Source organism: Hyperolius riggenbachi, chromosome 1 (genome assembly GCF_040937935.1).
Source record: "Hyperolius riggenbachi isolate aHypRig1 chromosome 1, aHypRig1.pri, whole genome shotgun sequence".
Classification (NCBI taxonomy): Eukaryota; Metazoa; Chordata; class Amphibia; order Anura; family Hyperoliidae; genus Hyperolius; species Hyperolius riggenbachi.
The window spans coordinates 2,259,142-2,281,382 of record NC_090646.1 but is presented as its reverse complement, the minus strand read 5'-3'; the positions used below and the strand labels follow the sequence as shown (position 1 = coordinate 2,281,382).

Here is a 22,241-nt window from a genome sequence, read left to right as displayed (position 1 = left end):
GAGGCTATTGTTTAGCTGCAGGAGGTTACAGAGAAGCCTAGCTCGGCATTGTCTCATGTGAGGCTGTTTAGCTACAGGAGATTACAGAGAGGCCTAGCTCCGCCTTGTCTCATATGAGGCTATTGTTTAGCTGCAGGAGATTACAGAGAGGCCTAGCTCCGCCTTGTCTCATGTGAGGCTATTGTTTAGCTGCAGAAGATTACAGAGAGGAATAGCTCCGCCTTGTCTCATGTGAGGCTATTGTTTAGGTGCAGGAGGTTACAGAGAAGCCTGGCTCTGCCTTGTCTTATGTGACGCTGTTTAGCTACAGGAGATTACAGAGAAGCCTAGCTCCGCCTTGTCTTATGCGAGGCTGTTTAGCTACAGGAGATTACAGAGAAGCCTAGCTCTGCCTTGTCTCATGTGAGGCTATTGTTTAGCTACAGGAGATTACAGAGAAGCCCAGCTCCGCCTTGTCTCATGTGAGGCTATTGTTTAGCTGCAGGAGATTACAGAGAAGCCTAGCTCCGCCTTGTCTCATGTGAGGCTTTTGTTTAGCTGCAGGAGATTACAGAGAAGCCTAGCTCCGCCTTGTATCATGTGAAGCTATTGTTTAGCTACAGGAGATTACAGAGAAGCCTAGCTCCGCCTTGTCTCATGTGACCCTATTGTTTAGCTACAGGAGATTACAGAGAGGCCTAGCTCCGCCTTGTCTCATGTGAGGCTGTTTAGCTGCAGGAGATTACAGAGAAGCCTAGCTCCGCCTTGTATCATGTGAAGCTATTGTTTAGCTACAGGAGATTACAGAGAAGCCTAGCTCCGCCTTGTCTCATGTGAGGCTATTGTTTAGCTGCAGGAGATTACAGAGAAGACTAGCTCCGCCTTGTCTCATGTGAGGCTATTGTTTAGCTACAGGAGATTACAGAGTAGCCTGGCTCCACCTTGTCTCATGTGAGGCTGTTTAGCTACAAGAGATTACAGAGAAGCCTAGCTCCGCCTTGTCTCATGTGAGGCTATTGTTTAGCTGCAGGAGGTTACAGAGAAGCCTAGCTCCGCCTTGTCTCATGTGAGGCTGTTTAGCTACAGGAGATTACAGAGAGGCCTAGCTCCGCCTTGTCTCATGTGAGGCTATTGTTTAGCTGCAGGAGATTACAGAAAAGTCTAGCTCCGCCTTGTCCCATGTGAGCCTGTTTAGCTGCAGGAGATTACAGAGAAGCCTAGCTCCGCCTTGTCTCATGTGAGGCTGTTTAGCTACAGGAGATTACAGAGAAGCCTAGCTCCGCCTTGTCTCATGTGAGGCTATTGTTTAGCTGCAGTAGATTACAGAGAAGTCTAGCTCCGCCTTGTCTCATGTGAGGCTATTGTTTAGCTGCAGGAGATTACAGAGAAGCCTAGCTCCGCCTTGTCTCATGTGTATTGTTTAGCTGCAGGAGATTACAGAGAAGCCTAGCTCCGCCTTGTCTCATGTGAGGCTATTGTTTAGGTACAGGAGATTACAGAGAAGCCTAGCTCCGCCTTGTCTCATGTGAGGCTATTGTTTAGCTGCAGGAGATTACAGAGAAGCCTAGCTCCGCCTTGTCTTATGTGAGGCTATTGTTAAACTACAGGAGATTACAGAGAAGCCTAGCTCCGCCTTGTCTCATGTGAGGCTATTGTTTAGGTACAGGAGATTACAGAGAAGCCTAGCTCCGCCTTGTCTCATGTGAGGCTATTGTTTAGCTACAGGAGATTACAGAGTAGCCTAGCTCCGCCTTGTCTCATGTGAGGCTATTGTTTAGCTGCAGGAGGTTACAGAGAAGCCTAGCTCCGCCTTGTCTCATGTGAGGCTATTGTTTCGCTACAGGAGATTACAGAGAAGACCAACTCCGCCTTGTCTCATGTGAGGCTGTTTAGCTACAGGAGATTACAGTGAAGCCTAGCTCCGCCTTGTCTCATGTGAGGCTATTGTTTAGCTGCAGGAGGTTACAGAGAAGCCTAGCTCCGCCTTGTCTCATGTGAGGCTATTGTTTAGCTATAGGAGATTACAGAGAAGCCTAGCTCCGCCTTGTCTCATGTGAGGCTATTGTTTAGCTACAGGAGATTACAGAGAAGCCTAGCTCCGCCTTGTCTCATGTGAGGCTATTGTTTAGCTACAGGAGATTACAGAGAAGCCTAGCTCCGCCTTGTCTCATGTGAGGCTATTGTTTAGGTACAGGAGATTACAGAGAAGCCTAGCTCCGCCTTGTCTCATGTGAGGCTATTGTTTAGCTGCAGGAGATTACAGAGAAGCCTAGCTCCGCCTTGTCTCATGTGAGGCTATTGTTTAGCTACAGGAGATTACAGAGAAGCCTAGCTCCGCCTTGTCTCATGTGAGGCTATTGTTTAGCTACAGGAGATTACAGAGAAGCCTAGCTCCGCCTTGTCTCATGTGAGGCTATTGTTTAGGTACAGGAGATTACAGAGAAGCCTAGCTCCGCCTTGTCTCATGTGAGGCTATTGTTTAGCTGCAGGAGATTACAGAGAAGCCTAGCTCCGCCTTGTCTCATGTGAGGCTATTGTTTAGGTACAGAAGATTACAGAGAAGCCTAGCTCCGCCTTGTCTCATGTGTGGCTATTGTTTAGCTGCAGGAGATTACAGAGAAGCCTAGCTCTGCCTTGTCTCATGTGAGGCTATTGTTTAGCTACAGGAGATTACAGAGAAGCCTAGCTCCGCCTTGTCTCATGTGAGGCTATTGTTTAGCTACAGGAGATTACAGAGAAGCCTAGCTCCGCCTTGTCTCATGTGAGGCTATTGTTTAGGTACAGGAGATTACAGAGAAGCCTAGCTCCGCCTTGTCTCATGTGAGGCTATTGTTTAGCTACAGGAGATTACAGAGAAGCCTAGCTCCGCCTTGTCTCATGTGAGGCTATTGTTTAGCTACAGGAGATTACAGAGAAGCCTAGCTCCGCCTTGTCTCATGTGAGGCTATTGTTTAGCTGCAGGAGATTACAGAGAAGCCTAGCTCCGCCTTGTCTCATGTGAGGCTATTGTTTAGGTACAGGAGATTACAGAGAAGCCTAGCTCCGCCTTGTCTCATGTGAGGCTATTGTTTAGCTGCAGGAGATTACAGAGAAGCCTAGCTCCGCCTTGTCTTATGTGAGGCTATTGTTAAACTACAGGAGATTACAGAGAAGCCTAGCTCCGCCTTGTCTCATGTGAGGCTATTGTTTAGGTACAGGAGATTACAGAGAAGCCTAGCTCCGCCTTGTCTCATGTGAGGCTATTGTTTAGCTACAGGAGATTACAGAGAAGCCTAGCTCCGCCTTGTCTCATGTGAGGCTATTGTTTAGCTACAGGAGATTACTGAGAAGCCTAGCTCCGCCTTGTCTCATGTGAGGCTATTGTTTAGCTACAGGAGATTACAGAGAAGCCTAGCTCCCCCTTGTCTCATGTGAGGCTATTGTTTAGCTACAGGAGATTACAGAGAAGCCTAGCTCCGCCTTGTCTTATGTGAGGCTATTGTTAAACTACAGGAGATTACAGAGAAGCCTAGCTCCGCCTTGTCTCATGTTAGGCTATTGTTTAGCTGCAGGAGGTTACAGAGAAGCCTAGCTCCGCCTTGTCTCATGTGAGGCTATTGTTTCGCTACAGGAGATTACAGAGAAGACCAACTCCGCCTTGTCTCATGTGACGCTGTTTAGCTACAGGAGATTACAGAGAAGCCTAGCTCCGCCTTGTCTCATGTGAGGCTATTGTTTAGGTACAGGAGATTACAGAGAAGCCTAGCTCCGCCTTGTCTCATGTGAGGCTATTGTTTAGCTACAGGAGATTACAGAGAAGCCTAGCTCCGCCTTGTCTCATGTGAGGCTATTGTTTAGCTACAGGAGATTACAGAGAAGCCTAGCTCCGCCTTGTCTCATGTGAGGCTATTGTTTAGCTACAGGAGATTACAGAGTAGCCTAACTCCGCCTTGTCTCATGTGAGGCTATTGTTTAGCTGCAGGAGGTTACAGAGAAGCCTAGCTCCGCCTTGTCTCATGTGAGGCTATTGTTTCGCTACAGGAGATTACAGAGAAGACCAACTCCGCCTTGTCTCATGTGAGGCTGTTTAGCTACAGGAGATTACAGTGAAGCCTAGCTCCGCCTTGTCTCATGTGAGGCTATTGTTTAGCTGCAGGAGGTTACAGAGAAGCCTAGCTCCGCCTTGTCTCATGTGAGGCTATTGTTTAGCTATAGGAGATTACAGAGAAGCCGAGCTCCGCCTTGTCTCATGTGAGGCTGTTTAGCTGCAGGAGATTACAGAGAAGCCTAGCTCCGCCTTGTCCCGTGTGAGGCTATTGTTTAGCTACAGGAGATTACAGAGAAGCCTAGCTCCGCCTTGTCTCATGTGAGGCTATTGTTTAGCTACAGGAGATTACAGAGAAGCCTAGCTCCGCCTTGTCTCATGTGAGGCTATTGTTTAGCTACAGGAGATTACAGAGAAGCCTAGCTCTGCCTTGTCTCATGTGAGGCTATTGTTTAGCTACAGGAGATTACAGAGAAGCCTAGCTCCGCCTTGTCTCATGTGAGGCTATTGTTTAGCTACAGGAGATTACAGAGAAGCCTAGCTCCGCCTTGTCTCATGTGAGGCTATTGTTTAGGTACAGGAGATTACAGAGAAGCCTAGCTCCGCCTTGTCTCATGTGAGGCTATTGTTTAGCTGCAGGAGATTACAGAGAAGCCTAGCTCCGCCTTGTCTCATGTGAGGCTATTGTTTAGGTACAGGAGATTACAGAGAAGCCTAGCTCCGCCTTGTCTCATGTGAGGCTATTGTTTAGCTACAGGAGATTACAGAGAAGCCTAGCTCCGCCTTGTCTCATGTGAGGCTATTGTTTAGGTACAGGAGATTACAGAGAAGCCTAGCTCCGCCTTGTCTCATGTGAGGCTATTGTTTAGCTGCAGGAGATTACAGAGAAGCCTAGCTCCGCCTTGTCTCATGTGAGGCTATTGTTTAGGTACAGGAGATTACAGAGAAGCCTAGCTCCGCCTTGTCTCATGTGTGGCTATTGTTTAGCTGCAGGAGATTACAGAGAAGCCTAGCTCCGCCTTGTTTTATGTGAGGCTATTGTTAAACTACAGGAGATTACAGAGAAGCCTAGCTCCGCCTTGTCTCATGTGAGGCTATTGTTTAGGTACAGGAGAATACAGAGAAGCCTAGCTCCGCCTTGTCTCATGTGAGGCTATTGTTTAGCTACAGGAGATTACAGAGAAGCCTAGCTCCGCCTTGTCTCATGTGAGGCTATTGTTTAGGTACAGGAGATTACAGAGAAGCCAAGCTCCGCCTTGTCTCATGTGAGGCTATTGTTTAGCTGCAGGACATTACAGAGAAGCCTAGCTCCGCCTTGTCTCATGTGAGGCTATTGTTTAGCTGAAGGAGATTACAGAGAAGTCTAGCTCCGCCTTGTATCATGTGAGGGTGTTTAGCTACAGGAGATTACAGAGAAGCCTAGCTCCGCCTTGTCTCGTGTGAGGCTATTGTTTAGCTGCAGGAGGTTACAGAGAAGCCTAGCTCCACCTTGTCTCATGCGAGGATGTTTAGCTACAGGAGATTACAGAGAGGCCTAGCTCCGCCTTGTCTCATGTGAGGCTATTGTTTAGCTGCAGAAGATTACAGAGAAGCCTAGCTCCGCCTTGTCTCATGTGAGGCTATTGTTTAGCTGCAGGAGGTTACAGAGAAGCCTGGCTCCGCCTTGTCTCATGTGAGGCTGTTTAGCTACAGGAGATTACAGAGAAGCCTAGCTCCGCCTTGTCTCATGCGAGGCTGTTTAGCTACAGGAGATTACAGAGAAGCCTAGCTCCGCCTTGTCTCATGTGAGGCTATTGTTTAGCTGAAGGAGGTTACAGAGAAGTCTAGCTCCGCCTTGTCTCATGTGAGGCTATTGTTTGGCTACAGGAGATTACAGAGAAGCCCAGCTCCGCCTTGTCTCATGTGAGGCTATTGTTTAGCTGCAGGAGATTACAGAGAAGCCTAGCTCCGCCTTGTCTCATGTGAGGCTTTTGTTTAGCTGCAGGAGATTACAGAGAAGCCTAGCTCCTCCTTGTATCATGTGAAACTATTGTTTAGCTACAGGAGATTACAGAGAAGCCTAGCTCCGCCTTGTCTCATGTGAGGCTATTGTTTAGCTACAGGAGATTACAGAGAAGCCTGGCTCTGCCTTGTCTCATGTGAGGCTGTTTAGCTGCTGGAGATTACAGAGAAGCCTAGCTCCGCCTTGTATCATGTGAAGCTATTGTTTAGCTACAGGAGATTAGAGAAGCCTAGCTCCGCCTTGTCTCATGTGAGGCTATTGTTTAGCTACAGGAGATTACAGAGAAGCCTGGCTCCGCCTTGTCTCATGTGAGGCTGTTTAGCTACAGGAGATTACATAGAAGCCTAGCTCCGCCTTGTCTCATGTGTGGCTATTGTTTAACTACAGGAGATTACAGAGAAGCCTAGCTCCGCCTTGTCTCATGTGAGGCTATTGTTTAGCTATAGGAGATTACAGAGAAGCCTAGCTCCGCCTTGTCTCATGTGAGGCTATTGTTTAGCTACAGGAGATTACAGAGAAGCCCAGCTCCGCCTTGTCTCATGTGAGGCTATTGTTTAGCTGCAGGAGATTACAGAGAAGCCTAGCTCCGCCTTGTCTCATGTGTGGCTATTGTTTAGCTGCAGGAGGTTACAGAGAAGCCTAGCTCCGCCTTGTCTCATGTGAGGCTGTTTAGCTGCAGGAGATTACAGAGAAGCCAAGCTCCGCCTTGTCTCATGTGAGGCTATTGTTTAGCTATAGGAGATTACAGAGAAGCCTAGCTCCGCCTTGTCTCATGTGAGGCTATTGCTTAGCTATAGGAGATTACAGAGAAGCCTGGCTCCGCCTTGTCTCATGTGAGGCTATTGTTTAGCTACAGGAGATTACAGAGAAGCCTAGCTCCGCCTTTTCTCATGTGAGGCTATTGTTCAGCTACAGGTGATTACAGAGAAGCCTAGCTCCGCCTTGTCTCATGTGAGGCTATTGTTTAGCTACAGGAGATTACAGAGAAGCCTAGCTCCGCCTTTTCTCATGTGAGGCTATTGTTTAGGTACTGGAGATTACAGAGAAGCCTGGCTCTGCCTTGTCTTATGTGAGGCTATTGTTTAGCTACAGGAGATTACAGAGAAGCCTAGCTCCGCCTTGTCTCATGTGAGGCTATTGTTTAGCTACAGGAGGTTACAGAGAAGCCTAGCTCCGCCTTGTCTCATGTGAGGCTGTTTAGCTGCAGGAGATTACAGAGAAGCCTAGCTCCGCCTTGTCTCATGTGAGGCTATTGTTTAGCTGCAGGAGATTACAGAGAAGTCTAGCTCCGCCTTGTCTCATGTGAGGCTATTGTTTAGCTACAGGAGATTACAGAGAAGTCTAGCTCCGCCTTGTCTCATGTGAGGCTATTGTTTAGCTACAGGAGATTACAGAGAAGCCTAGCTCCGCCTTGTCTCATGTGAGGCTGTTTAGCTACAGGAGATTACAGAGAAGCCTAGCTCCACCTTGTCTCATGTGAGCCTATTGTTTAGCTACAGGAGATTACAGAGAAGCCTAGCTCCGCCTTGTCTCATGTGCAGCTATTGTTTAGCTGCAGGAGATTACAGAGTGGCCTAGCTCCGCCTTGTCTCATGTGAGGCTATTGTTTAGCTGCAGGAGGTTACAGAGAAGCCTAGCTCCGCCTTGTCTCATGTGAGGCTATTGTTTAGCTGCAGGAGATTACAGAGAAGTCTAGCTCCGCCTTGTCTCATGTGAGGCTATTGTTTAGCTGCAGGAGATTACAGAGAAGCCTAGCTCCGCCTTGTCTCATGCGAGGCTGTTTAGCTACAGGAGATTACAGAGAAGCCTAGCTCCGCCTTGTCTCATGCGAGGCTGTTTAGCTACAGGAGATTACAGAGAAGCCTAGCTCCGCCTTGTCTCATGTGAGGCTATTGTTTAGCTACAGGAGATTACAGAGAAGCCTAGCTCCGCCTTGTCTTATGTGAGGCTATTGTTTAGCTAGAGGAGATTACAGAGAAGCCTAGCTCCGCCTTGTCTCATGTGAGGCTATTGTTTAGCTGCAGGAGGTTACAGAGAAGCCTAGCTCCGCCTTGTCTCATGTGAGGCTATTGTTTAGCTACAGGAGATTACAGAGAAGCCTAGCTCCGCCTTGTCTCATGTGAGGCTATTGTTTAGCTACAGGAGATTACAGAGAAGCCTAGCTCCGCCTTGTCTCATGTGAGGCTATTGTTTAGCTGCAGGAGATTACAGAGAAGCCTAGCTCCGCCTTGTCTCATGTGAGGCTATTGTTTAGCTAGAGGAGATTACAGAGAAGCCTAGCTCCGCCTTGTCTCATGTGAGGCTATTGTTTAGCTGCAGGAGGTTACAGAGAAGCCTAGCTCCGTCTTGTCTCATGTGAGGCTATTGTTTAGCTGCAGGAGGTTACAGAGAAGCCTAGCTCCGCCTTGTCTCATGTCAGGCTATTGCTTAGCTACAGGAGATTACAGAGAAGCCTAGCTCCGCCTTGTCTCATGTGAGGCTGTTTAGCTACAGGAGATTACAGAGAAGCCTAGCTCCGCCTTGTCTCATGTGAGGCTATTGTTTAGGTATAGGAGATTACAGAGAAGCCTAGCTCCGCCTTGTCTCATGTGAGGCTATTGTTTAGCTATAGGAGATTACAGAGAAGCCTAGCTCCGCCTTGTCTCATGTGAGGCTATTGTTTAACTACAGGAGATTACAGAGAAACCTAGCTCCGCCTTGTCTCATGTGAGGCTATTGTTTAGCTACAGGAGATTACAGAGAAGCCTAGCTCTGCCTTGTCTCATGTGAGGCTATTGTTTAGCTACAGGAGATTACAGAGAAGCCTAGCTCCGCCTTGTCTCATGTGAGGCTATTGTTTAGCTACAGGAGATTACAGAGAAGTCTAGCTCCGCCTTGTCTCATATGAGGCTATTGTTTAGCTACAGGAGATTACAGAGAAGCCTAGCTCCGCCTTGTCTCATGTGCAGCTATTGTTTAGCTGCAGGAGATTACAGAGAGGCCTAGCTCCGCCTTGTCTCATGTGAGGCTATTGTTTAGCTGCAGGAGGTTACAGAGAAGCCTAGCTCCGCCTTGTCTCATGTGAGGCTATTGTTTAGCTGCAGGAGATTACAGAGAAGTCTAGCTCCGCCTTGTCTCATGTGAGGCTATTGTTTAGCTGCAGGAGATTACAGAGAAGCCTAGCTCCGCCTTGTCTCATGCGAGGCTGTTTAGCTACAGGAGATTACAGAGAAGCCTAGCTCCGCCTTGTCTCATGTGAGGCTATTGTTTAGCTACAGGAGATTACAGAGAAGCCTAGCTCCGCCTTGTCTCATGTGAGGCTATTGTTTAGCTGCAGGAGATTACAGAGAAGCCTAGCTCCGCCTTGTCTCATGTGAGGCTATTGTTTAGCTGCAGGAGGTTACAGAGAAGCCTAGCTCCGCCTTGTCTCATGTGAGGCTATTGCTTAGCTACAGGAGATTACAGAGAAGCCTAGCTCCGCCTTGTCTCATGTGAGGCTATTGTTTAGCTACAGGAGATTACAGAGAAGCCTAGCTCCGCCTTGTCTCATATGAGGCTGTTTAGCTACAGGAGATTACAGAGAAGCCTAGCTCCGCCTTGTCTCATGTGAGGCTATTGTTTAGGTACAGGAGATTACAGAGAAGCCTAGCTCCGCCTTGTCTCATGTGAGGCTATTGTTTAGCTATAGGAGATTACAGAGAAGCCTAGCTCCGCCTTGTCTCATGTGAGGCTATTGTTTAACTACAGGAGATTACAGAGAAACCTAGCTCCGCCTTGTCTCATGTGAGGCTATTGTTTAGCTACAGGAGATTACAGAGAAGCCTAGCTCTGCCTTGTCTCATGTGAGGCTATTGTTTAGCTACAGGAGATTACAGAGAAGTCTAGCTCCGCCTTGTCTCATGTGAGGCTATTGATTAGCTACAGGAGATTACAGAGAAGCCTAGCTCCGCCTTGTCTCATGTGAGGCTGTTTAGCTACAGGAGATTACAGAGAAGCCTAGCTCCACCTTGTCTCATGTGAGCCTATTGTTTAGCTACAGGAGATTACAGAGAAGCCTAGCTCCGCCTTGTCTCATGTGAGGCTATTGTTTAGGTACAGGAGATTACAGAGAAGCCTAGCTCTGCCTTGTCTCATGTGAGGCTATTGTTTAGCTACAGGAGATTACAGAGAAGCCTAGCTCCGCCTTGTCTCATGTGAGGCTATTGTTTAGCTACAGGAGATTACAGAGAAGCCTAGCTCCGCCTTGTATCATGTGAGGCTGTTTAGCTACAGGAGATTACAGAGAGGCCTAGCTTCGCCTTGTCTCATGTGAGGCTATTGTTTAGCTACAGGAGATTACAGAGAAGCCTAGCTCCGCCTTGTCTCATGTGAGGCTATTGTTTAGCTGCAGGAGATTACAGAGAAGCCTAGCTCCGCCTTGTCTCATGTGAGGCTATTGTTTAGCTGCAGGAGATTACAGAGAAGCCTAGCTCCGCCTTGTATCATGTGAGGCTGTTTAGCTACAGGAGATTACAGAGAGGCCTAGCTCCGCCTTGTCTCATGTAAGGCTATTGTTTAGCTGCAGGAGATTACAGAGAAGCCTAGCTCTGCCTTGTCTCATGCGAGGCTGTTTAGTTACAGGAGATTACAGAGAAGCCTAGCTCCGCCTTGTCTCATGCGAGGCTGTTTAGCTACAGGAGATTACAGAGAAGCCTAGCTCCGCCTTGTCTCATGTGAGGCTATTATTTTGCTACAGGAGATTACAGAGAGGCCTAGCTCCGCCTTGTCTCATGTGAGGCTATTGTTTAGCTACAGGAGATTACAGAGAGGCCTAGCTCCGCCTTGTCTCATGTAAGGCTATTGTTTAGCTGCAGGAGATTACAGAGAAGCCTAGCTCCGCCTTGTCTCATGCGAGGCTGTTTAGTTACAGGAGATTACAGAGAAGCCTAGCTCCGCCTTGTCTCATGCGAGGCTGTTTAGCTACAGGAGATTACAGAGAGGCTTAGCTCCGCCTTGTCTTATGTGAGGCTATTGTTTAGCTACAGGAGATTACAGAGAGGCCTAGCTCCGCCTTGTCTCATGTAAGGCTATTGTTTAGCTGCAGGAGATTACAGAGAAGCCTAGCTCCGCCTTGTCTCATGCGAGGCTGTTTAGTTACAGGAGATTACAGAGAAGCCTAGCTCCGCCTTGTCTCATGCGAGGCTGTTTAGCTGCAGGAGATTACAGAGAAGCCTAGTTCCGCCTTGTTTCATGTGAGGCTGTTTAGCTACAGGAGATTACAGAGAGGCCTAGCTCCGCCTTGTCTCATGTGAGGCTATTGTTTAGCTACAGGAGATTACAGAGAGGCCTAGCTCCGCCTTGTCTCATGTAAGGCTATTGTTTAGCTGCAGGAGATTACAGAGAAGCCTAGCTCCGCCTTGTCTCATGTGAGGCTGTTTAGCTACAGGAGATTACAGAGAGGCCTAGCTCCGCCTTGTCTCATGTGAGGCTATTGTTTAGCTACAGGAGATTACAGAGAGGCCTAGCTCCGCCTTGTCTCATGTAAGGCTATTGTTTAGCTACAGGAGATTACAGAGAAGCCTAGCTCCGCCTTGTCTCATGCGAGGCTGTTTAGCTACAGGAGATTACAGAGAAGCCTAGCTCCACCTTGTCTCTGGCTACACACACAGTAGCATCTCCCGCAGTAGTTCTATTTCTGAAGCAACACCAATAAAATGATCTGAATTACAACAGCCGACATCCTAACAGAACATAAAACAAAGCTGATAGATTTCGGGAAGGTCATTCTGCACAGTACACAGTATAGTAATATTACAGCTCTCCTCTGTAGCTCATGCCGTTTGCTTTGTGGTCACCAGGAGGCGCTCAGTAGCCTGAGAGTGGAGACGGTATATAACCCCTTACAGGTTAGCAGCCACCTGTACCAGCACCTCCAGACAACGCTAGCCCGGCCGGCCGCTGCACCCCTGCGTCACGTGACCACGGCATTCCGAGGAGGCAGAGGCCACAATCGCCAGGTAAGGTTTACTATTATCTGAAGGAAGTGGAAGCCTTCTAGTCCTGGGAATCCCATTGTAAACACTCAGCTTCACCTCACCCCCACCACCGGCTCTGCAAACACTACACTGTCACATCACCCCTTCATCAATTGGCTCCGCAAGCTTTACATTATACCTATATCTAATTATAATAATAATAATCTGAACATTTGTATAGCGCGTTTCTCCTCAAGAGCTGCAGCCACTGGGACGCGCTCAGGAGGCCACCCTGCAGTGTTAGGGAGTCTTGCCTTGAACTCCTTACTGAATAGGTACTGACCCTGGCCAGGATTCCACCCCTGCTCTCCCATGTCAGAGTCCTTAACCAGTACTCTATCCAGCCACTAGGCTAGTTTGAACAGGTGTGACTTAGAGGAGGTACTGGGGACAGAATGTCACAGTGGGGAGGAGCAGAGGTGACTCAGAGGGGAACACTGAAGGCACAGGGGAACAGAGGTGACATGCAGGGGACATTGGAGGCCCGGGGGGCATAGAGGAGGTACAGGGGACAGAATGTCACAGTGGTGGGAACAGAGTTGGCACAGGGGACAGAGGGGACACAGAGGGGGACACTGGAGGTACAGGGGGCATAAATCACAGTGGTGGGGGGGGACGGAGGTGACACAGGGAGACACTTGAGGCACAGGGGACAGAGGTGACACAGAGGGGGACACTAGAGGTACAGGGGGCATAAATCATAGTGGGGGGGGGACAGAGGTGACACAGGGGGACACTTGAGGCACAGGGGACAGAGGTGACACAGAGGGGGACACTGGAGGTGTCGAAAGCCAAGCTGGGTTCATGCCAAACCACCGCACAACCGACCACATCTACACACTGCACAGCCTCGTCAAGACCCATGTCCACAGCTCACGTGGCAAAATACACGATTGCTTTGTTGATTTTAAGAAGGCGTTTGACTCGGTGTGGCACCCAGGCCTTTTCCTAAAACTCTAGAGAGTGGAATAGGAGGTAGAATCTATGATGTCATCAAGAGTTCATATACTGGGAACCAATGCAGTGTGAAAGTAGATGGGAAGAGAAGTGCGTTCTTCAAGTAGGGTCGAGGAGTCAGGCAGGGCTGCAGTCTGAGCCCAACGCTCTTTAACATATACATTAACCAACTGGCTGTAGCCCTGGAATCCTCCCCAGCTCCAGGCCTCCTCCTGCATGACCGTGAGGTGAAGTTCCTGCTGTATGCAGATGACCTTGTGCTGCTCTCCCCAACAGAGAAAGGACTACAGGACAGCCTGTCAGTATTGGAGACTTTCTGTACCACATGGGCACTGCCCATCAACCCAAAGAAGACAAAAGTGATGGTGTTCCAGAAGAATGGAAATAAAACCCCCACCTCCTCATTTATATTAAATGGCTCCCCACTGGTGTCCACTAACAGCTACACCTACCTGGGGCTGGAGATCAACCAATCAGGAAGCTTTAAACCAGCAGTACAGGCCCCGAAAGACAAAGCCTGCAGAACATTTTATAGCAGTGAGGTATGGGGCCCGGTCACCTAACCTGACCAATCAAAATGGGACTCCAGCCCAACAGAAATCTTCCATCTAGAGTTCTGCAAGTATCTCCTCCAAGTCCATCGAAGCACTTCAAACTCAGCTTGCCGGGCAGAGCTAGGCAGATTCCTACTATGGCTGACTATCCAGCAGAGGGCGCTCTCATACTGGGCGCATATACAGAGCAGCAACCCCAGCACTTACCACCATAAAGCCTCACTGAGCCAGGGAAGGGGGGGGGGGGGGGGGCGAGGCCATACCACTATGGCTGACTATCCAGCAGAGGGCGCTCTCATACTGGGCGTATATACAGAGCAGCAGCCCCAGCACTTACCACCATAAAGCCTCACTGAGCCAGGGGGGCGAGGCCATACCACTATGGCTGACTATCCAGCAGAGGGCGCTCTCATACTGGGCGCATGTACAGAGCAGCAGCCCCAACACTTACCACCATAAAGCCTCACTGAGCCAGGGGGGCGAGGCCATACCACTATGGCTGACTATCCAGCAGAGGGCGCTCTCATACTGGGCACACATACAGAGCAGCCCCGGCACTTACCACCATAAAGCCTCACTGAGCCAGGGGAGCGAGGCCATACCACTATGGCTGACTATCCAGCAGAGGGCGCTCCCATCCTGGGTGCACATACAGATCAGCAGCCCCAGCACTTACCACCATAAAGCCTCACTGAGCCAGGGGGGCGAGGCCATACCACTATGGCTGACTATCCAGCAGAGGGCGCTCTCATACTGGGCACATATACAGAGCAGCAGCCCCAGCACTTACCACCATAAAGCCTTGCTGAGCCAGGGGGGCGAGGCCATACCACTATGGCTGACTATCCAGCAGAGGGCGCTCTCATACTGGGCGCACATACAGAGCAGCAGCCCCGGCACTTACCACCATAAAGCCTCACTGAGCCAGGGAGCCGAGGCCATACCACTATGGCTGACTATCCAGCAGAGGGCGCTCTCATACTGGGCGCATATACAGAGCAGCAGCTCCAGCACTTACCACCATAAAGCCTCACTGAGCCAGGGGGGCGAGGCCATACCACTATGGCTGACTATCCAGCAGAGGGCGCTCTCATACTGGGTGCATATACAGAGCAGCAGCCCCAGCACTTACCACCATAAAGCCTCACTGAGCCAGGGGGGTGAGGCCATACCACTATGGCTGACTATCCAGCAGAGGGCGCTCTCATACTGGGCACATATACAGAGCAGCAGCCCCAGCACTTACCACCATAAAGCCTCACTGAGCCAGGGGGGTGAGGCCATACCACTATGGCTGACTATCCAGCAGAGGGCGCTCTCATACTGGGCACATATACAGAGCAGCAGCCCCAGCACTTACCACCATAAAGCCTCACTGAGCCAGGGGGGCGAGGCCATACCACTATGGCTGACTATCCAGCAGAGGGCGCTCTCATCCTGGGTGCACATACAGAGCAGCAGCCTGGCACTTACCACCATAAAGCCTCACTGAGCCAGGGGGGCGAGGCCATACCACTATGGCTGACTATCCAGCAGAGGGCGCTCTCATACTGGGCGCATATACAGAGCAGCAGCCCCGACAGTTACCACCATAAAGCCTCACTGAGCCAGGGGGGCGAGGCCATACCACTATGGCTGACTATCCAGCAGAGGGCACTCTCATACTGGGCACATATACAGAGCGGCAGCCCCAGCACTTACCACCATAAAGCCTTGCTGAGCCAGGGGGGCGAGGCCATACCACTATGGCTGACTATCCAGCAGAGGGCGCTCTCATACTGGGCGCATATACAGAGCAGCAGCCCCGACACTTACCACCATAAAGCCTCACTGAGCCAGGGGGGCGAGGCCATACCACTATGGCTGACTATCCAGCAGAGGGCGCTCTCATACTGGGCGCATATACAGAGCAGCAGCCCCGACACTTACCACCATAAAGCCTCACTGAGCCAGAGGGGCGAGGCCATACCACTATGGCTGACTATCCAGCAGAGGGCACTATCATACTGGGTGCACATATACAGAGCAGCAGCCCCAGCACTTACCACCATAAAGCCTCACTGAGCCAGGGGGGCGAGGCCATACCACTATGGCTGACTATCCAGCAGAGGGCACTCTCATACTGGGTGCACATATACAGAGCAGCAGCCTCAGCACTTACCACCATAAAGCCTCACTGAGCCAGGGGGCGAGGCCATACCACTATGGCTGACTATTCAGCAGAGGGCGCTCTCATACTGGGCACATATACAGAGCAGCAGCCCCAGAACTTACCACCATAAAGCCTCACTGAGCCAGGGGGGCGAGGCCATACCACTGTGGCTGACTATCCAGCAGAGGGCGCTCTCATACTGGGCACACATACAGAGCAGCAGCCCCAGCACTTACCACCATAAAGCCTCACTGAGCCAGGGGGGCGAGGCCATACCACTATGGCTGACTATCCAGCAGAGGGCACTCTCATACTGGGCACATATACAGAGCAGCAGCCCCAGCACTTACCACCATAAAGCCTTGCTGAGCCAGGGGGGCGAGGCCATACCACTATGGCTGACTATCCAGCAGAGGGCGCTCTCATACTGGGCGCATATACAGAGCAGCAGCCCCGACACTTACCACCATAAAGCCTCACTGAGCCAGGGGGGCGAGGCCATACCACTATGGCTGACTATCCAGCAGAGGGCGCTCTCATACTGGGCGCATATACAGAGCAGCAGCCCCGACACTTACCACCATAAAGCCTCACTGAGCCAGAGGGGCGAGGCCATACCACTATGGCTGACTATCCAGCAGAGGGCACTATCATACTGGGTGCACATATACAGAGCAGCAGCCCCAGCACTTACCACCATAAAGCCTCACTGAGCCAGGGGGGCGAGGCCATACCACTATGGCTGACTATCCAGCAGAGGGCACTCTCATACTGGGTGCACATATACAGAGCAGCAGCCCCAGCACTTACCACCATAAAGCCTCACTGAGCCAGGGGGCGAGGCCATACCACTATGGCTGACTATTCAGCAGAGGGCGCTCTCATACTGGGCACATATACAGAGCAGCAGCCCCAGAACTTACCACCATAAAGCCTCACTGAGCCAGGGGGGCGAGGCCATACCACTGTGGCTGACTATCCAGCAGAGGGCGCTCTCATACTGGGCACACATACAGAGCAGCAGCCCCAGCACTTACCACCATAAAGCCTCACTGAGCCAGGGGGGTGAGGCCATACCACTATGGCTGACTATCCAGCAGAGGGCGCTCTCATACTGGGCACATATACAGAGCAGCAGCCACAGCACTTACCACCATAAAGCCTCACTGAGCCAGGGGGGCGAGGCCATACCACTATGGCTGACTATCCAGCAGAGGGCAACTCATACTGGGTGCATATACAGAGCAGCAGCCCCGGCACTTACCACCATAAAGCCTCACTAAGCCAGGGGGGCGAGGCCATACCACTATGGCTGCCTATCCAGCAGAGGGCGCTCTCATACTGGGCGCATATACAGAGCAGCCCCGGCACTTACCACCATAAAGCCTCACTGAGCCAGGGGGGCGAGGCCATACCACTATGGCTGACTATCTAGCAGAGGGCGCTCTCATACTGGGCGCATATACAGAGCAGCCCCGGCACTTACCACCATAAAGCCTCACTGAGCTAGGGGGGCGAGGCCATACCACTATGGCTGCCTATCCAGCAGAGGGCGCTCTCATACTGGGCGCATATACAGAGCAGCAGCCCCAGCACTTACCACCATAAAGCCTCACTGAGCCAGGGGGGGCGAGGCCATACCACTATGGCTGCCTATCCAGCAGAGGGCGCTCTCATACTGGGTGCATATACAGAGCAGCAGCCCCGGCACTTACCACCATAAAGCCTCACTGAGCCAGGGTGGCGAGGCCATACCACTATGGCTGACTATCCAGCAGAGGGCAACTCATACTGGGTGCATATACAGAGCAGCAGCCCCAGCACTTACCACCATAAAGCCTCACTGAGCCAGGGGGGTGAGGCCATACCACTATGGCTGACTATCCAGCAGAGGGCAACTCATAATGGGTGCATATACAGAGCAGCAGCCCCGGCACTTACCACCATAAAGCTTCACTGAGCCAGGGGGGCGAGGCCATACCACTATGGCTGACTATCTAGCAGAGGGCGCTCTCATACTGGGCGCATATACAGAGCAGCAGCCCCAGCACTTACCACCATAAAGCCTCACTGAGCCAGGGGGGGCGAGGCCATACCACTATGGCTGACTATTCAGCAGAGGGCGCTCTCATACTGGGCACACATACAGAGCAGCAGCCCCAGCACTTACCACCATAAAGCCTCACTGAGCCAGGGGGGCGAGGCCATACCACTATGGCTGACTATCCAGCAGAGGGCGCTCTCATACTGGGCGCATATACAGAGCAGCAGCCCCAGCACTTACCACCATAAAGCCTCACTGAGCCAGGGGGCGAGGCCATACCACTATGGCTGACTATCCAGCAGAGGGCGCTCTCATCCTGGGTGCACATACAGAGCAGCAACCCCAGCACTTGCCACCATAAAGCCTCACTGAGCCAGGGGGCGAGGCCATACCACTATAGCTGACTATCCAGCAGGGGGCACTCTCATACTGGGTGCACATGCAGAGCAGCAGCCCCAGCACTTACCACCATAAAGCCTCACTGAGCCGGGGGGCGAGGCCATACCACTATGGCTGACTATCCAGTAGAGGGCGCTCTCATACTAGGCACATATACAGAGCAGCAGCCCCAGCACTTACCACCATAAAGCCTCACTGAGCCAGGGGGCGAGGCCATACCACTATGGCTGACTATCCAGCAGAGGGCACTCTCATACTGGGTGCACATATACAGAGCAGCAGCCCCAGCACTTACCACCATAAAGCCTCACTGAGCCAGGGGGGCGAGGCCATACCACTATGGCTGACTATCCAGCAGAGGGCACTCTCATACTGGGTGCACATATACAGAGCAGCAGCCCCAGCACTTACCACCATAAAGCCTCACTGAGCCAGGGGGCGAGGCCATACCACTATGGCTGACTATTCAGCAGAGGGCGCTCTCATACTGGGCACATATACAGAGCAGCAGCCCCAGAACTTACCACCATAAAGCCTCACTGAGCCAGGGGGGCGAGGCCATACCACTATGGCTGACTATCCAGCAGAGGGCGCTCTCATACTGGGCACACATACAGAGCAGCAGCCCCAGCACTTACCACCATAAAGCCTCACTGAGCCAGGGGGGTGAGGCCATACCACTATGGCTGACTATCCAGCAGAGGGCGCTCTCATACTGGGCACATATACAGAGCAGCAGCCACAGCACTTACCACCATAAAGCCTCACTGAGCCAGGGGGGCGAGGCCATACCACTATGGCTGACTATCCAGCAGAGGGCAACTCATACTGGGTGCATATACAGAGCAGCAGCCCCGGCACTTACCACCATAAAGCATCACTAAGCCAGGAGGGCGAGGCCATACCACTATGGCTGCCTATCCAGCAGAGGGCGCTCTCATACTGGGCGCATATACAGAGCAGCCCCGGCACTTACCACCATAAAGCCTCACTGAGCCAGGGGGGCGAGGCCATACCACTATGGCTGACTATCTAGCAGAGGGCGCTCTCATACTGGGCGCATATACAGAGCAGCCCCGGCACTTACCACCATAAAGCCTCACTGAGCCAGGGGGGCGAGGCCATACCACTATGGCTGCCTATCCAGCAGAGGGCGCTCTCATACTGGGCGCATATACAGAGCAGCAGCCCCAGCACTTACCACCATAAAGCCTCACTGAGCCAGGGGGGGCGAGGCCATACCACTATGGCTGCCTATCCAGCAGAGGGCGCTCTCATACTGGGTGCATATACAGAGCAGCAGCCCCGGCACTTACCACCATAAAGCCTCACTGAGCCAGGGGGGCGAGGCCATACCACTATGGCTGCCTATCCAGCAGAGGGCGCTCTCATACTGGGCGCACATACAGAGCAGCAGCCCCGGCACTTACCACCATAAAGCCTCACTGAGCCAGGGTGGCGAGGCCATACCACTATGGCTGACTATCCAGCAGAGGGCAACTCATACTGGGTGCATATACAGAGCAGCAGCCCCAGCACTTACCACCATAAAGCCTCACTGAGCCAGGGGGGTGAGGCCATACCACTATGGCTGACTATCCAGCAGAGGGCAACTCATAATGGGTGCATATACAGAGCAGCAGCCCTGGCACTTACCACCATAAAGCTTCACTGAGCCAGGGGGGCGAGGCCATACCACTTTGGCTGCCTATCCAGCAGAGGGCGCTCTCATACTGGGCGCATATACAGAGCAGCCCCGGCACTTACCACCATAAAGCCTCACTGAGCCAGGGGGGCGAGGCCATACCACTATGGCTGACTATCTAGCAGAGGGCGCTCTCATACCGGGCGCATATACAGAGCAGCAGCCCCAGCACTTACCACCATAAAGCCTCACTGAGCCAGGGGGGGCGAGGCCATACCACTATGGCTGACTATCCAGCAGAGGGTGCTCTCATACTGGGCACACATACAGAGCAGCAGCCCCAGCACTTACCACCATAAAGCCTCACTGAGCCAGGGGGGCGAGGCCATACCACTATGGCTGACTATCCAGCAGAGGGCGCTCTCATACTGGGCGCATATACAGAGCAGCAGCCCCAGCACTTACCACCATAAAGCCTCACTGAGCCAGGGGGCGAGGCCATACCACTATGGCTGACTATCCAGCAGAGGGCGCTCTCATCCTGGGTGCACATACAGAGCAGCAACCCCAGCACTTACCACCATAAAGCCTCACTGAGCCAGGGGGCGAGGCCATACCACTATGGCTGACTATCCAGCAGGGGGCACTCTCATACTGGGTGCACATGCAGAGCAGCAGCCCCAGCACTTACCACCATAAAGCCTCACTGAGCCGGGGGGCGAGGCCATACCACTATGGCTGACTATCCAGTAGAGGGCGCTCTCATACTAGGCACATATACAGAGCAGCAGCCCCAGCACTTACCACCATAAAGCCTCACTGAGCCAGGGGGGCGAGGCCATACCACTATGGCTGCCTATCCAGCAGGGGGCACTCTCATACTGGGTGCATATACAGAGCAGCAGCTTCAGCACTTACCACCATAAAGCCTCACTGAGCCAGGGGGGCGAGGCCATACCACTATGGCTGACTATCCAGCAGAGGGCGCTCTCATACTGGGCACATATACAGAGCAGCAGCCCCAGCACTTACCACCATAAAGCCTCACTGAGCCAGGGGGCGAGGCCATACCACTATGGCTGACTATCCAGCAGAGGGCGCTCTCATACTGGGCACATATACAGAGCAGCCCCGTCACTTACCACCATAAAGCCTTGCTGAGCCAGGGGGGTGAGGCCATACCACTATGGCTGACTATCCAGCAGAGGGCGCTCTCATACTGGGCGCATATACAGAGCAGCAGCCCCGGCACTTACCACCATAAAGCCTCACTGAGCCAGGGGGGCGAGGCCATACCACTATGGCTGACTATCCAGCAGAGGGCGCTCTCATACTGGGCGCATATACAGAGCAGCAGCCCCAGCACTTACCACCATAAAGCCTCACTGAGCCAGGGGGGCGAGGCCATACCACTATGGCTGACTATCCAGCAGAGGGCGCTCTCATACTGGGCACATATACAGAGCAGCCCCGGCACTTACCACCATAAAGCCTTGCTGAGCCAGGGGGGCAAGGCCATACCACTATGGCTGACTATCCAGCAGAGGGCGCTCTCAAACTGGATGCATATACAGAGCTGCAGCCCCAGCACTTACCACCATAAAGCCTCACTGAGCCAGGGGGGCGAGGCCATACCACTATGGCTGACTATCCAGCAGCGGGCGCTCTCATCCTGGGTGCACATACAGAGCAGCAGCCCCGGCACTTACCACCATAAAGCCTCACTGAGCCAGGGTGGCGAGGCCATACAACTATGGCTGACTATCCAGCAGAGGGCGCTCTCATACTGCGCACACATACAGAGCAGCAGCCCCAGCACTTACCACCATAAAGCCTCACTGAGCCAGGGGGCGAGGCCATACCCCTATGGCTGACTATCCAGCAGAGGGCGCTCTCATACTAGGCGCATATACAGAGCAGCAGCCCCGGCACTTACCACCATAAAGCCTCACTGAGCCAGGGGGCGAGGCCATACCACTATGGCTGACTATCCAGCAGAGGGCGCTCTCATACTGGGTGCACATACAGAGCAGCAGCCCCAGCACTTACCACCATAAAGCCTCACTGAGCCAGGGGGCGAGGCCATACCACTATGGCTGACTATCCAGCAGAGGGCGCTCTCATACTGGGTGCACATACAGAGCAGCAACCCCAGCACTTGCCACCATAAAGCCTCACTGAGCCAGGGGGCGAGGCCATACCACTATAGCTGACTATCCAGCAGGGGGCACTCTCATACTGGGTGCACATGCAGAGCAGCAGCCCCAGCACTTACCACCATAAAGCCTCACTGAGCCGGGGGGCGAGGCCATACCACTATGGCTGACTATCCATTAGAGGGCGCTCTCATACTAGGCACATATACAGAGCAGCAGCCCCAGCACTTACCACCATAAAGCCTCACTGAGCCAGGGGGGGCGTGGCCATACCACTATGGCTGCCTATCCAGCAGGGGGCACTCTCATACTGGGTGCATATACAGAGCAGCAGCT

At 52.3% G+C, this 22,241-nt stretch overlaps 1 protein-coding gene across 3 annotated transcripts in view; it reads left to right on the top strand.

The window, feature by feature from the left end:
- Positions 1-22,241, top strand: part of M1AP (meiosis 1 associated protein) — a 155,136-nt gene that overhangs the window by 103,424 nt on the left and 29,471 nt on the right. For all 3 annotated transcript variants that reach the window (XM_068273625.1, XM_068273623.1, XM_068273629.1), the window contains one exon: positions 11,822-11,980. In XM_068273625.1, the coding sequence (XP_068129726.1) occupies positions 11,822-11,980 (159 nt within the window). The remainder of the gene's footprint in view (positions 1-11,821; positions 11,981-22,241) is intronic.